This window comes from Zeugodacus cucurbitae, chromosome 4 (genome assembly GCF_028554725.1).
Source record: "Zeugodacus cucurbitae isolate PBARC_wt_2022May chromosome 4, idZeuCucr1.2, whole genome shotgun sequence".
Lineage (NCBI taxonomy): Eukaryota > Metazoa > Arthropoda > Insecta > Diptera > Tephritidae > Zeugodacus > Zeugodacus cucurbitae.
Window position 1 is genome coordinate 25086534 of NC_071669.1, and position 13462 is coordinate 25099995.

The 13462-nt window shown below is 34.7% G+C and overlaps 3 protein-coding genes across 12 annotated transcripts in view; 1 reads left to right on the plus strand and 2 right to left on the minus strand.

Moving 5' to 3' along the window:
• LOC105215883 (sulfotransferase 1 family member D1) overlaps window positions 1-13462 on the minus strand; it is a 524336-nt gene that overhangs the window by 192129 nt on the left and 318745 nt on the right. The gene's annotated exons all lie outside the window — the stretch shown is intronic.
• Window positions 28-8856, plus strand: LOC105215891 (uncharacterized). 2 transcript variants are annotated; one of them, XM_011190076.3, is made up of 5 exons: window positions 28-1015; window positions 1088-1740; window positions 1885-2103; window positions 2194-3087; window positions 4541-8856. In XM_011190076.3, the coding sequence occupies exons 1-5, from the start codon at window positions 826-828 to the stop codon at window positions 5357-5359; spliced, it is 2775 nt and encodes a 924-aa protein (XP_011188378.2). In that variant the 5' UTR covers window positions 28-825; the 3' UTR covers window positions 5360-8856. The 2 variants fall into 2 exon arrangements, with proteins under 2 accessions (XP_011188378.2, XP_011188379.2); XM_011190077.3 differs by having other exon boundaries at window positions 28-1000.
• LOC105215890 (pyridoxal phosphate phosphatase PHOSPHO2) lies at window positions 12219-13250 on the minus strand. The gene has a single exon (XM_011190075.3). The coding sequence runs from the start codon at window positions 13082-13084 to the stop codon at window positions 12341-12343; it is 744 nt and encodes a 247-aa protein (XP_011188377.2). The 5' UTR covers window positions 13085-13250; the 3' UTR covers window positions 12219-12340.

Genomic DNA, 13462 nt, shown 5'->3' on the forward strand with positions numbered 1-13462 from the left:
AGTTTAGTTTTCAGTCGACGACACGCAGTTATAACAACGGGAAAGTGAATTTAAAGCAACTGAAAAGTTTGATATTTGAGTAGGAAACAAAATATTGAGAAGCTTAGTTGTAAATATAGGAAGCTGTGCTACAGAGTGGATAAAAACGAAATACAATATAATAATATACTTCTGTGGGTTCGAAGAAAAAATTTTGTTCCCTGGGTCGCCATTTAGAAAGTGTATAAATATACCAATACTAAAGCAGTGCTTATATTAGTGGAGAGTGTGGAATGTAAGGGTGTGAAGGAGTTGCCATACTCATAGACAAGATACATTTTGGAGATTTGTTTCAACCCTGTATTATGGATAGCTCTCCACAAAATTGGCTCTGAAAGAAAATAAAAAACATAGAAAATAAAAACAAATTGAAATTACTGAAATATCCCATCAAGCCCAACAAGCAGTGAAGTGGATCGGTTGTGTATGTTTAAGTTTGATACTTTTTTTCGGCTACATCGTTCTAAGTGTAGATACTAATAAATTTTTAAAGAAGTTGTGGTGCGTAAAAGAATTAAAATAATATTCAAATCTGGAATTTCAAAGGAAAAACGTAGTTGTATTATCACCTCTACTCGTTTCTTACAAAAATTATAATCGTCGGGTCAAATTAACTCGCTGATATTTTGACGAGAAGCTAATCGGGAAAAATTGCGTTTTTTGTTTTGTTGTTCGGGAAGTTTTTAGCAACAATTTTGCGCGAATTCAACAAGCATTTAGAAAACAAGTCAAAACAATTAAGCTGAAAACCAGAAAAAAGGAAAAATAAGTAGATCTGGACAAGTTATGGAAGTAGCATTAAATTCGGTTGTTGCGTCTTCGACGCATAAGTATACCTTGTTGGATGGAAGATATCCGACATTGTTGGAAAGTAATAATAGTATTTGCAACAAAAAAATTAATATAGCAAATAACGGCGTCAGTCAAAGCATTTTAAATTTTTTTGGGTCACCTCAGAAATGTAGGTATAATGGAGGTAATTACAGTTTAGTAAATGTCTTATACAACAGTAAATAATTTATCATGTATATATTTTTGTATATTTCAGGTTTAACATCTAATGATGCGTATACATTAGAGTCACTAATGCTTAAAAACGCACTGAATATGAATAACAACAATGACGACGTAATCGATGTTCACCAATTGATTGAAAACCAAAAAAGTCAATATAAATTACTCCAGTGCAATAATACTGATCTGCAGCCTAAAACTCTCCTAACAACTACAACTGACTTATTGGCTGCTTTAAAAATAACAAATACAACTAACAAAATAATTAAAAATAGACACAACAGTTCAAATGCATCGAACTTTTCGACATCACCACCATCAACGCCGTTATCAACATCGTTAACTGTAGATACATTATCAACAACGAATTCTTCAATAAGTTCAACATTGAAAGCAGTCTCAACTGGAACACCACCAAGCAACAACTCTGTGGTTAATAAAGTCACCAAGAATGGTTTACAAATTCCGTCCGACATACTTGATGATTTGGCAAGTCGTTTTATTATCAATAATCCTGATATGGAATTGAGCAATTTTATTCGGATTTGCTTTCAAATTGAGTTAGCGCATTGGTTTTACTTGGATTTCTTTTGTGCTGCGGTTGGAGATCAGCCCCACCATGAAGAATTAAGAAAGCGGAAATTACCAACATGTGGTATGAAGCAGTTCGCGATACAGATATTTCAGGTATATATTGAATTAACCCATTAATTCTTCCATTGTACTCTTAGGTACAGAAAACCAATTCTATTTTTTTCTGTACCCAAGGGAGGGAATGGGTTAATATTTTATAGTAAATTTTGTCTACTTTTTTTTATCTTTTCCTTACAGCATATTCCATTTCTACGAGAACACGTATCGTCTATCGATCAAATATTAGATGATTGGAAGAATTATAAACTCGCAGTTCCCACATTTGGGGCTATCTTAATATCTGAGGATCTCAATTATTGCCTTTTAGTGCAATCATATTTTGCAAAATGTTCATGGGGCTTTCCGAAAGGTAAAGTCAATGAGAACGAAGATCCGGTACATTGTGCCACAAGAGAAGTAAGTTTCATATACATACATACAAAAAAGTTAACGGTTATATTAAATGGTATAATTATATGTATGTTTTAATTGTTTTTAAAATAAAAGGTATATGAAGAGACTGGCTACGATATTACGAAATTAATAGTACCAAATGACTACATTGAGGCTGTTATCAATTATCAATATACACGCTTGTATATAGTGCGCGACGTATCACTTGATACGCAATTCTCACCGCGAACTCGCAATGAGATAAAATGCTGTGATTGGTTTCCGATTGACTCGCTACCTATCAATAAAAATGATGCCATATCAAAAGCCAAATTGGGTATAAACGCCAATTCATTTTTTATGATAATACCATTTGTTAAACGGCTTAAGAAGTGGGTGAATGACAAGCGCGCGGGAATCGAGACTAGACGTAAATTTTCAGGTGGTGGCAGAAGCACCTCGCCCGAATCAATGAATTCACCAACATCGCAGTTGACAACATTAACGGCAGCCGCCGGCACTACAGTAGGTGGAAGCAATCAAAATAGTTATAACCAAAAGCAAACAAATGTGAATAATAGCAGTAAGAAGAATAAACAACATACAAATAATAATAATGATGATAAGCATAAAGCTTCAAATAACAATGGTGGCAATAACCATGGCGTAAATGCCACACCAACAAGTACCAATAAAAACAATAGTAATCGTTCAAAAAGACAACGCCATAAATCTATGGGGGATTTGGATTGTAATTCAAATAACAATTTTAAAAATTCAACTCACGCAACAGCTGTTTCCGATGACGTTGAATCGTCGACCGAATTAACAGTAAAGGTCGGAGACTCCGGCAACTGCAGAACGGTATCCAACCACAAACGCAATGGTAACCCAGCAAAACATCTTGCTGCCGGCAGCAACAATAACAACGGTGCAGGCTGCACTTCATCAAAACGCCAATTGTTTCACAGTCAAAGTCAAAATGGCAACAACCAAAGTGGAGAAAAGGTAAATTATATTTATACGATCACAACATGTTGCTCTCAGGAACTACTCCAGCAATTTCAATGAATATGTGTATAATATTTCCTTGTCATCCTGATGTTATACCTTGTCGAAACCAGTTTACAATCACTCCAACTTTCACTACAAGAAAGTTTTAAATTTCAACTGAAACTGAACACACTATCCAATATATAAGATATCCAATATATAAGCGCTAATGAAGATATCAGAATAAATTTCCTTGCTTTCTTTCCTTTCAGCAGGGCTTGCTAATAGTTGATTTTGAGGTATGCACTGCGACCTATGGTCTATTGTGGCCTCCTGATATCTACATCGACTCCACTACACTCCGACAAATTCGCGGATATAGCGGAGTTTCAGCCTAAATGTCACAGAAGCGGCATATTTCCCATGAGTAAATAGTATAGGTGTTTTTACGTTGGATTGTGTTAATTCCATCAGTATCCTTAGTTTACTCCTTGAAAGGTTAATTATACTTGTTTTGCTCGAAGTAGAGCTGCTGTGCGTCGCCAGTGTCCTTCTCTGTATTTCCTTTTCTCCGTACGGAACGTAACCTTTTGTTGGGATCCGCTAATAAAAACTATGGACCAAGTAGTTTTGTAAGTTCGTTACCTGATATATCATTGTGTTCAGACACCCAGATGAGGTGTACACTGTTGTCCATTGATAGCTTGTTAAGTTTGCCGATGTACCCTCTAACTAAGCGTGACTTTGTCTCATGTGTAAAGATGACTTTAAGTGCTGCTTGGTTATCACTTATAATGACAATTCGTTTATTACGATAGTTGCGCTGGAGATTTGGCTCGGCGCACCGGTTTATCACATCTACCTCTGCCTCGAACAAATTAGGAAATGTACCCATTGGCACAATGTTTAGTAGGCGGGGCAGAAGCAATGCCGTCCGGTATTTTAGATTCATCAATGGAAGAAAGACCTTGTCAGTAGCAGCCCGAATGCTGAACTGTCAGAATCATCTATATTGCCTATGGTGACTTTTCTGATAAATTTTGTTGAGCAGAACTATAGGAAGCCTCTCGTTTATCTCCAACGTATTTTGGGTTGATATCGTTTACCCTTTCATGGACCTATATATCTAATAGATATTGTCTATATATTATGATTTTCGTTATTCGGGTGGACTATTTGCCTAATATATGTTCAAATTGTATGCAATTAATATAAAATTCCATGAGAACAGGTTCATGAGTATAGTTCTTCCCTAACTCTTTTATATTCAAGCCAGTCCCCCAAAAATTTATTATATAAAATTTTTCCAAGATTTGACAATGTTTCCATATCATTGAACATTGTGGGAGTAAAAGAAATGTTTGGTTACACCCGAACTTAGCCCTTCCTTGCTTGTTTATTTTTTTATGTTTTTATTATTCATTTTTACTAAGAGAATACTAATGGATTCATTGCATATTGCTTGCAGATTGTCAGCTCCTTCGATTTGATACGCAAAGAGAAACAACAGCAATTGAAAGCAGCTGCTCAAGCTGAAAAAGCGGCAAAAGCACAAAAACAACAACAACAACAACAGCAACAACAACAGCAACAATCGCAGGGCAATGCCAATTGTAATAATAGTGGACGGGTACGTGCCAAATCGCAGGGAGATAAAATGTGCGTACAACAACAACAACAGCACCAACAAAATACGAATAAAAATAATAACACCAACAATAATAATGGTGGCAACAACAAACATCGTGTACAAAAACAACTTTCAATGATTATTGTCAACTCAAATGCAACAGCCAATAATGATAACAACAAGAGCAATCATAACAACAACAATGCCACCCACAACACTGCCACCCAAAGCACTAGAGTTGCAACAACCAGCCAAACAACACCAACGGCAACCTGCTCTGGCGTAGAGCTATTGGCATTTGCTGCAAAATCAGCAGCAGCTCCCAGTATGACCGCAGCGACGCATTCGGCTCAGAAGCCCCGTCCGGCATCAGTAAATTTGCATTTCGCCACATCCCCAACACCGGTGACCGGACAAGCCACACAACAATTGCAACGCATGGCTTCGGGTACGAATCTGCGCATACTGAACCGCAGCACATCCCATCAACCACAGACGGAGCAGCAAAACTCGCAGACAAAGGCAAAGCAGTCACAACAATTCGACAACAATCAAGTGCAACGCCAGCAGCAAGCACAGTTGAAATTCACACCAAGTTTCAATTCCTGGACGAATTTTTCATTTACAAAGAATTTGATTGCAAACGTATTTTGTTAGAAGCACACAACAACAAGTCAATCTAGTGTGTAGAAGCATTACTGATTGATTGATTGAGTGAAGGACGAGTGAGAGGTGAAAGCGGAATTGTATGCATGATTTTTTAGGTTAAGTATGCCGAGCGGGTGTCCCATTGGTGGGGGGAGCATAAGAAGTTAAAATTCTTGTATTTGATAACGAAATTTTTACGATATTTTTACAACGAATATGAGGAAAATTTTCAAAAATATTGAAACGCATGTTATTGAATAGCGATTTTATGCGATGCATGGTGATATCTGCGATATGCGGCAACAATATGTATATAATGTACCAGAAATTGAACGGACATTACTCACATTGAATGAAGCACACTTATTTGAAATATGCTGCAGTGAATTTTAGCTTTTTATGTTTTACCGCGCCAACACTACACTACGTGGCTGTAGCAGTTTTTTTTCAACTAAGTGTACCTACTACAAAACTACTACTTTATTTATATTGATTTTTTTCTCAACTAATTTGATAATTTTTCTCTTCATTTTTCATTTTGTAAAACTGAAGCATACAGACGAAATTCAAGCTTGATTTCTAATTTCTAATTTTAGTTTACTTACTTTACTTTATAATTACAAAAATACTTTACTTTTCTTGCTATTTTTGGGAGAATTACGATTTTCCAATACTCATACACATATGTATGTGTGTGAAACCTTAACATGTAGTACATTGTGAAATTTAAGTTAATTTCCAATGCAGAAATTTTAGGATAATTATAAATCAGTTGTTGAAAATGCCACCTACAAATAGTGAGAAACCGCTAGACGACTAATTAATAGGTAGGCCTAAGCGTATATATGTGTAGCCATAAATTGATGGTGTATATGTAATAATCAACCAACCAACTCAACCATCATTTTCATTCCATCAACGCGCTCTACCAACGCCTTGTGATAGTACAATAAATTTTACTTTTAGTTTTAATGATAAATCATGTATGTACTGAAATGTAAACAAAAAGTGCAAAGTAACTTGTCGTATGCAGAAATGAAATGCCTATTTTTGTCGCTCTAAATATGAACAAAAAGAAAAATGCTCTTATTAAGCTCTTCCATTAGCAATAATGAAGTTTAATTTCAGTACAAATTTTCTTGCTGTTTTCATGTGGCATTTTTGAGCGCAAAATATTAATAATTGTACAAATGTACCTCGAGTTGATTGCATTTTTTACTACTACTAAATATTACTCATATGATTATGTGCAACAAATTTCCATGAACAAGAAACACATATTTTTTGTTTGTGCTTTGTAATAATATTCAGCTTTTACAGTTGTGAGTTCCTTTCCTTTCTAGTTTTTTAACTTTCGACATGAGTTTAAAGTGCAAAATTACTTAGAATACAAATAAATATTGTATAGAAAATGAATGAAACGACGAACACAGCGTAGGCATGTACATACGAGTAATGCGAGCATGAAGTTTAATTACTGTATAGTTTGAAGTCACCCTTTACACGAACACTTGAGTTGGCTTTAAGTTGAATGCAAACATTTTCACACTTGATACAATTTCAATCTTAATTTTAGTTTTAGTTTTAAATTCAACATTTTTTAGTATCATTTTCTACACTTTTAAGTTAAAGAAGTGCGAATATTTTTTGTTATAACATTTATATTCGCCAAAACAAAACCAAATTTAAATTTTATAAATTTGGCGGTAGAAGTCAGGAGGGCGACGGGGTCGGTATCAAATGTGTTTACACTTTTTATTATTTTACACCCGAGTGCAAATTGTTTATTTTTTATGCAATGAATTTTAATCGTTTTGACACGCATGCGCGCAAATGAACGCATGTGCTACTGTTACAACCAAACATAAGTTTTTAAGTATATAGACTGGCTAAGGATAAGGAAGTTTTTTATGGAAATTTTCTCTACAAAAAACAAACTTTATTATAATTGAATTCTACTTTTATCATTTTAGTTTGAAAATGCAATAATACTATCTAATTTTATTTTGTGTATATTTTACTGTTAATGCTAAAAAGTGCAAGCACACTTGATACCAAAATGCGCCAAATACCATGTGTCGGTTGTGGAGAACATTCAAACATTTCACATGCAAAACATATCGTTTGTTAATGCTATGCAATAACACCTGTGTTTATAAGACTACATTTTAAGATTTAGTTTTATAAAAGATTTTAATTACAAATAACATATAGAATGTGAACGTGGTCGCTACAACTGGCACACGTTGATTTGGCGTAAAAAAAAAAAACTAAAAAATCCAAAAAAAAATATGCTCACTCCACACAATTCAAATAGTACGTAAAATAAAACAGTCCACTCATTAAACCATTGGCCAAACTAAAAACCAAAAATCCCACATTTCGCAATAGTTTCATAGTGAGCAAAATCCGACACGACAAAACGAACATTAAAGCAATAGAAAAAATTTGACAAAGTACAAAATAAAAGACGAATTTGTTACATACTTTAATAATTGACTGACGCTTTTTTAAATTCAACTAACAAAATATTCAAATAAATTTGCAGCCAACTTTAAATTCGAAAAATAGTTTTTTTTAAATAATTTCATTAATATTTTGTGCAATTACAAGTACTTAGATATTCAAAGCTTTTAATACTCTTATTAGCAACCTTTTGCCTTTTCAATTAATTTCAATTAATCATGTAAATTAGCAGCAGTGCAAATTTAGTTGTCACCTGTGTGCGTAGAAGGAGTAAATGCTTTAATATTTTTTTAGGTTAAAAATACGCGGAAATATTTCAGTAACACCAACACCTTGTTAACAACAAACACATTACATTGTATATCTAACAGCTATGCGTTAAAATTGCTTTAAGTACGTTTATTTAATAGTGAATTGTTGTTATTGAGCGTAATTACATGCAATGATGTGATAAGCCCAAAGAGCTAATACTTACTATTACTAAATTTAGAAATTATTAAACTCAAATTAGTTATACATACCTATATACATACATATATATATATATGAAAATTTAAATTTTAAAGTTTACATTGATACACACAACAAACAACAACAACAACTATTCAAAATTGCCAGTCACTATTACAAAAATGCTCTAATAAGTTACATACAACTACTTTATAAGAATTGTTCCCCACTATCGGCTTCATTTATTCATTTATACCACTAAAATACCGTTTATGTCTGTAATAATAAGTTATTAGCAACCAGCAACTGAAATATTATGTAAGTTAACTACAACGCCATGAAGCCATGTAAAATTACTTTCCAAAAGTATTTAGACTTTGTTCCTTTTTTTAACGTACAAAAAAATATGTTTATGTGTAAAAAAAATTGTATGTATATATAAACTGTTTTGAGGAGATTGTATTATTGTGACACTAAACTAAACATTGTAAACCATTTCGAAAAAATTCTAAATCATCTGTGTTAATAAAAGTCCTTTTTTATTTTGTACTTTCGATAACCAAAAAAACAACAACCAACCACCTAAATAACTGTTTAAATTTTTATTGGGTGGGGTTGCTCATGAATACTATAATGGGCACACAATTTTAGTGGGAAATTATCAACGTCGTTTGTTTAATCTTCGCTTTTATATCGTTTTAGAGAAGTTACTAAAGCAGCAATACTTCTAGTCTCAGACGCCGTGCAGATCACATCGAGAGAAGTTTGAAGTTTGTAAAATTCTTCCGTAGCAGTAAGCTCGAATATGACTTGGGAGTACGAAATAAATACTCCTTTTGCGGCTTACAACTCTAGCCAGTTTAATTAAATCGCATAATAAGGAAACTGTTTTAGGCAAAGATCCGGTTTTATATTAACCAAACTGGATGAATTCGGATTTAATCACTCGGATTAGTTTATTTTGGAATATATAAATCGAGAACCAATAAAGTTATCGGGTTAAAATATTGTACAAATACTGTGTTGGAGGTGTGAAAATGCTCATTTACTTTTCAAGTCCAATTAACTTTTCAAGGGTCTCTATATGTGAGATATCTTAGCAGGATTAAGAGGATGTCCTGGATTAGGAGGTGGTAGCTTTTGGTTACCGTATAAACGTCCTATCACATGGCGGGTGTGTGTCCGGTTAAGCCTCTGCACCAACATCAACGTGCATACTATTCTCTGCGATGGGACCAAGAGGTCAATTCGGTTTTATTAATAGGGAGCCTTCCTAATACTGGGCCGCCTTGGGAAGTGGCCTTACCGCGCTGGCGCGGCGGAACACAACAACGACAAGACCCTTAATGGCAAGGGAAACGGGCACGACAAGGAATCTACAAACCCTGACTAAAGAGGCACCAAAAGGGGAAGCCATCCGAACACCAGAAACGGCTGATTCCTAAAATAGTTTATAGGATGGCTAACATCTGAGGAGAGAGCTCTATTAGAGGAACACGCTAAGGAGGATGAGCTACCTGCATCCGAAAAAAGGCGGGGTAGCGGACGTATCATCGGACGTATCATGAGGACGGTGGCTGCTACTTCAACGCCCTCAATTCTTAAACGTTCCAAGCATCCTTACTTACTACATCCTAGCTGAGACTGCCACCAAAGCGATGATGATGCCCGAATATACTGCGATGAATGGACACCATTATTTAATAATTTATTAATTAATTTAAAAAAACCTACATATTTCCAAAAATTAAGTTAAGTGAAATTATAAAATACAGTGAAGTGTAAAGAAAACTTCTAAAATTGAAAATAATCGAAAACAAGTAAAGAAGGGCAAAGTTCGGGTGTAACCGAACATTTATACTCTCGCAATTTATTTATTTAATTTTATTAATATAATACACAATTTGTCCCACATATTCATCATATATACATAAATATGGAAATCCTAATATTAGGTATATAGGAGCTAGGAGTAGTTATTACCCGATTTCACCCATTTTTTGCAGGGAGACATATTATTAGAAGAAAAATATTCCCTACAAATGTCATCAAAATATCTGAGAGACTTACCTATATTTTTGGTAAAAAAAATGATTAGAAGCACTGAAGTCCTCATGCTAGATATATGAGGCAATAACGTTTAGAAACCAAATTTCATACAAATTTCCTTCCCTAACTTGAATTTCTATAACTCGAAGTTCTCCATAACTCGAACTCTTGAAGTGGCAATAGAAGTCAAATTTTAGACAAATTTCCTTCCATAAATCGAACTTTTCGACCAGGACATTATACAAATTTAAAAATTTTACTATCAGGGAACAATTTTAATAGAGGCTTTCTATATCCTATGGGGGCAAACAAAAAATATGATTTTATACATATAGATTTCCTAAATCGTGTAACAAAGGAATGAGATATAGACGTCAAGAGCCAAACAATAGCAAACTGCAACAAACAAAATTACAAAATACATGTATTAACGTATGAACATAAAACTCTATGCAATGTAAATAACTAAAACTGTGGGTAAATCAATATTTTACAAAAATTTATGTTTTAATGAACATTCCAATAACTCGAAGTCTCTCTAACTCGAAGTTTTTTTGTGGATCATGGCAATTCGAGTTAAAGAAGTTCCACTGTATATTGTAAAGTAAACGATTCAGATCGACTTCAGAGTTCTGGTATATAGGAAGTAGGCGTGGTTGTGAACCTATTTTCACAACATATCATTGGGATGCAAGGAAAATATTACAAACCGAAGTTCACTGAAATTGGTCGAGAAGTTTCGGAGTTATGGTTTTTTACCCATAAGTGGGCGGAACCATGCCTGTTTCAAATTGTGAATACCAATTTGAATGCAGCTCTTCTGTACCTTCTTTATTATGAAATTTAAAGTTTCTGGTGTTTTTCCTTGCTGAATTAAAGCATTCTTAGACATCATCCTAGATACATCCAAATATGCCCCTTCCTAGAGCGATCCTTTATTCCAAATTCTACTGTTATAACTTTATTTATGACTTAGTTATGACACTTTATGTGTTTTTGGTTTTCGCCATTTTGTGGGCGTGGTAATGGCTTGCACGAACAGACGGACGGTCAGACATCCGGATTTCAACTCCACTCGCCATCCTGATCATTTATATATATAACCCCATATCTAACTCTTTTAGTTCTAGGCGACACAAACAACCGTTTTGTGAACAAACTATAATACTCTTTTTAGCAACTTTGTAGCGAGAGTATAATTAAATAACTTATTGAAATCCAAAATTTTGGGGATTCGTGAGTAGTTTAAGTAAGTAACCATTGGCCCTGAGGACTCCCCGACAATGTAAAAGCAGGGTGATAGCACCCGGAAATTGTGAAAGGAACGGGTAGTAGGAATCGCTACTGGCTGGAATTGCAGAGACTTCCCTACTGCAAATTGTTCCTTGGGGCCACAACCAGAAAAGGTTTATAATCAATGGGGCCATCTGCCCAAACTCGGGATCTGCTCATCAGATCAACGTCGATTCTGCGACCTAGCAGAGACACCTAAGCATGTACTCCTCGATTGTCCTGCGATTGCGAGGAAAAGTAATCAGACAATGGGAAACTTTTATCACCAAAGTGATAGTACCACGTCCATTAGTTCTGGAACAATACTAAACTATCTTTAGTAAAATTGTGTGTAATTGTAAGGAGAGTATAAAATGTTCGGTTACACACGGAACTTCCATACCTATTAATATAAGGTTTTGTCAACACCTGAAAATATTTCAGAATACTAAATTGATACTAAATTAATTTCTTTAATATTAACAGAAGTTATGAAGTGTATCGAATTTTATAAATAACTACCTTAGAGATCAGAAATATAAAACCTTCTTGCAATGGATTACTCAGACATTTCTAAAAAATATGAGGCATAAAACCCTTGTTCAATAATAATAATAACAATAATAATGAGTAATTTTTATGTAATCTTATTTATCCGCATAAAAATAGAAACTTTAATCATTTGCACAACATTTATTTATACCGAGTTGAGTTTTGTTGTCCGTCAAACTTTAGCAGTGGGGTTTTGATTTCTTAATTTTTTTTTAAATTACCAATATCGTTCCTTTGGTCCAATTTGGCAATTATCTCATATCCACTAGCCCATAAATAAATCTCCGGTTTTATCTTCAGCTTTTTACGATTTTGTTCAATCTTTTCGGCCAGTATATCGTCTTTGCGTGCGCACACCAGATCACGTGGTCCCAAACTCAAAGTAGGACAAAAGTCACCGCTACCATTACCGATGTACACCACGCGATCGTAGTTTATTTGCAGACTTTTCTGCATCTTAATGAATTCTTCCATCACACGCCGCTTGCACATGTTCTGTGGACTGTACGGACATTCAGTGCAATGATAACCGCTCACAGTCACCTCTCCGCTGTCATTGATCTGAGATGGATTACAATAAATACCGGTGAAACAGTGGAAGAGTCCATGGTGCTCCAACCAATCGGCGATTATGATGCGATAGCCGTCGCTGATCAAGATCAAGTCATATGTGGGTTCACAAGAATTCGACAGGTAGTGAATCAGTTTCACCATACCGGGAATGGGCGGCACTGCACGTATAAATTGGCACATTGTACTCGTCTGGTAGCCCATGAAATGGAGCTCCTTAAGTGCTTTGTTACAATAGTCGACCCAACCCTTTTTCTGCGTGTCATACATGTGAGGTCGCCGGTAATTTGGTATGAATTGGAGCAGTTGACGCATGGAATTTACACTTATGATGGTCTCGTCAAAATCGAAAATAATTAATTGGCGTGAAGGCATTTTTCGTAGTTTTCGTATAGGTTTTAAGAAGTAGATTAATAAAAGTAAAAAAAAGCACTAAAGAAAATGAGGAAAGAGTTTTACGTAAATTTTGAAATTACAAAAAATTTAATTGTTTTTATTTATGTTTTATGAATTCCATATCTTGACATATGACATGATTGAATCAATCACTGCACCCATATTGATCAAATCGATATTAGAATTCTCCAAAGAGTTAGTAGTAATAATGTTAGTAGAAATGTTTGAATGGCGAGTCGTGTGCGATGTTGGTCAATCCTCGGATCTTCTGTAATTTCTGGTTCCGTTGGAAAGATTTACGATCTCAGAAATCTGTAATACTATAGTAGTGATTTTAATGCAATCCATAAAATAACC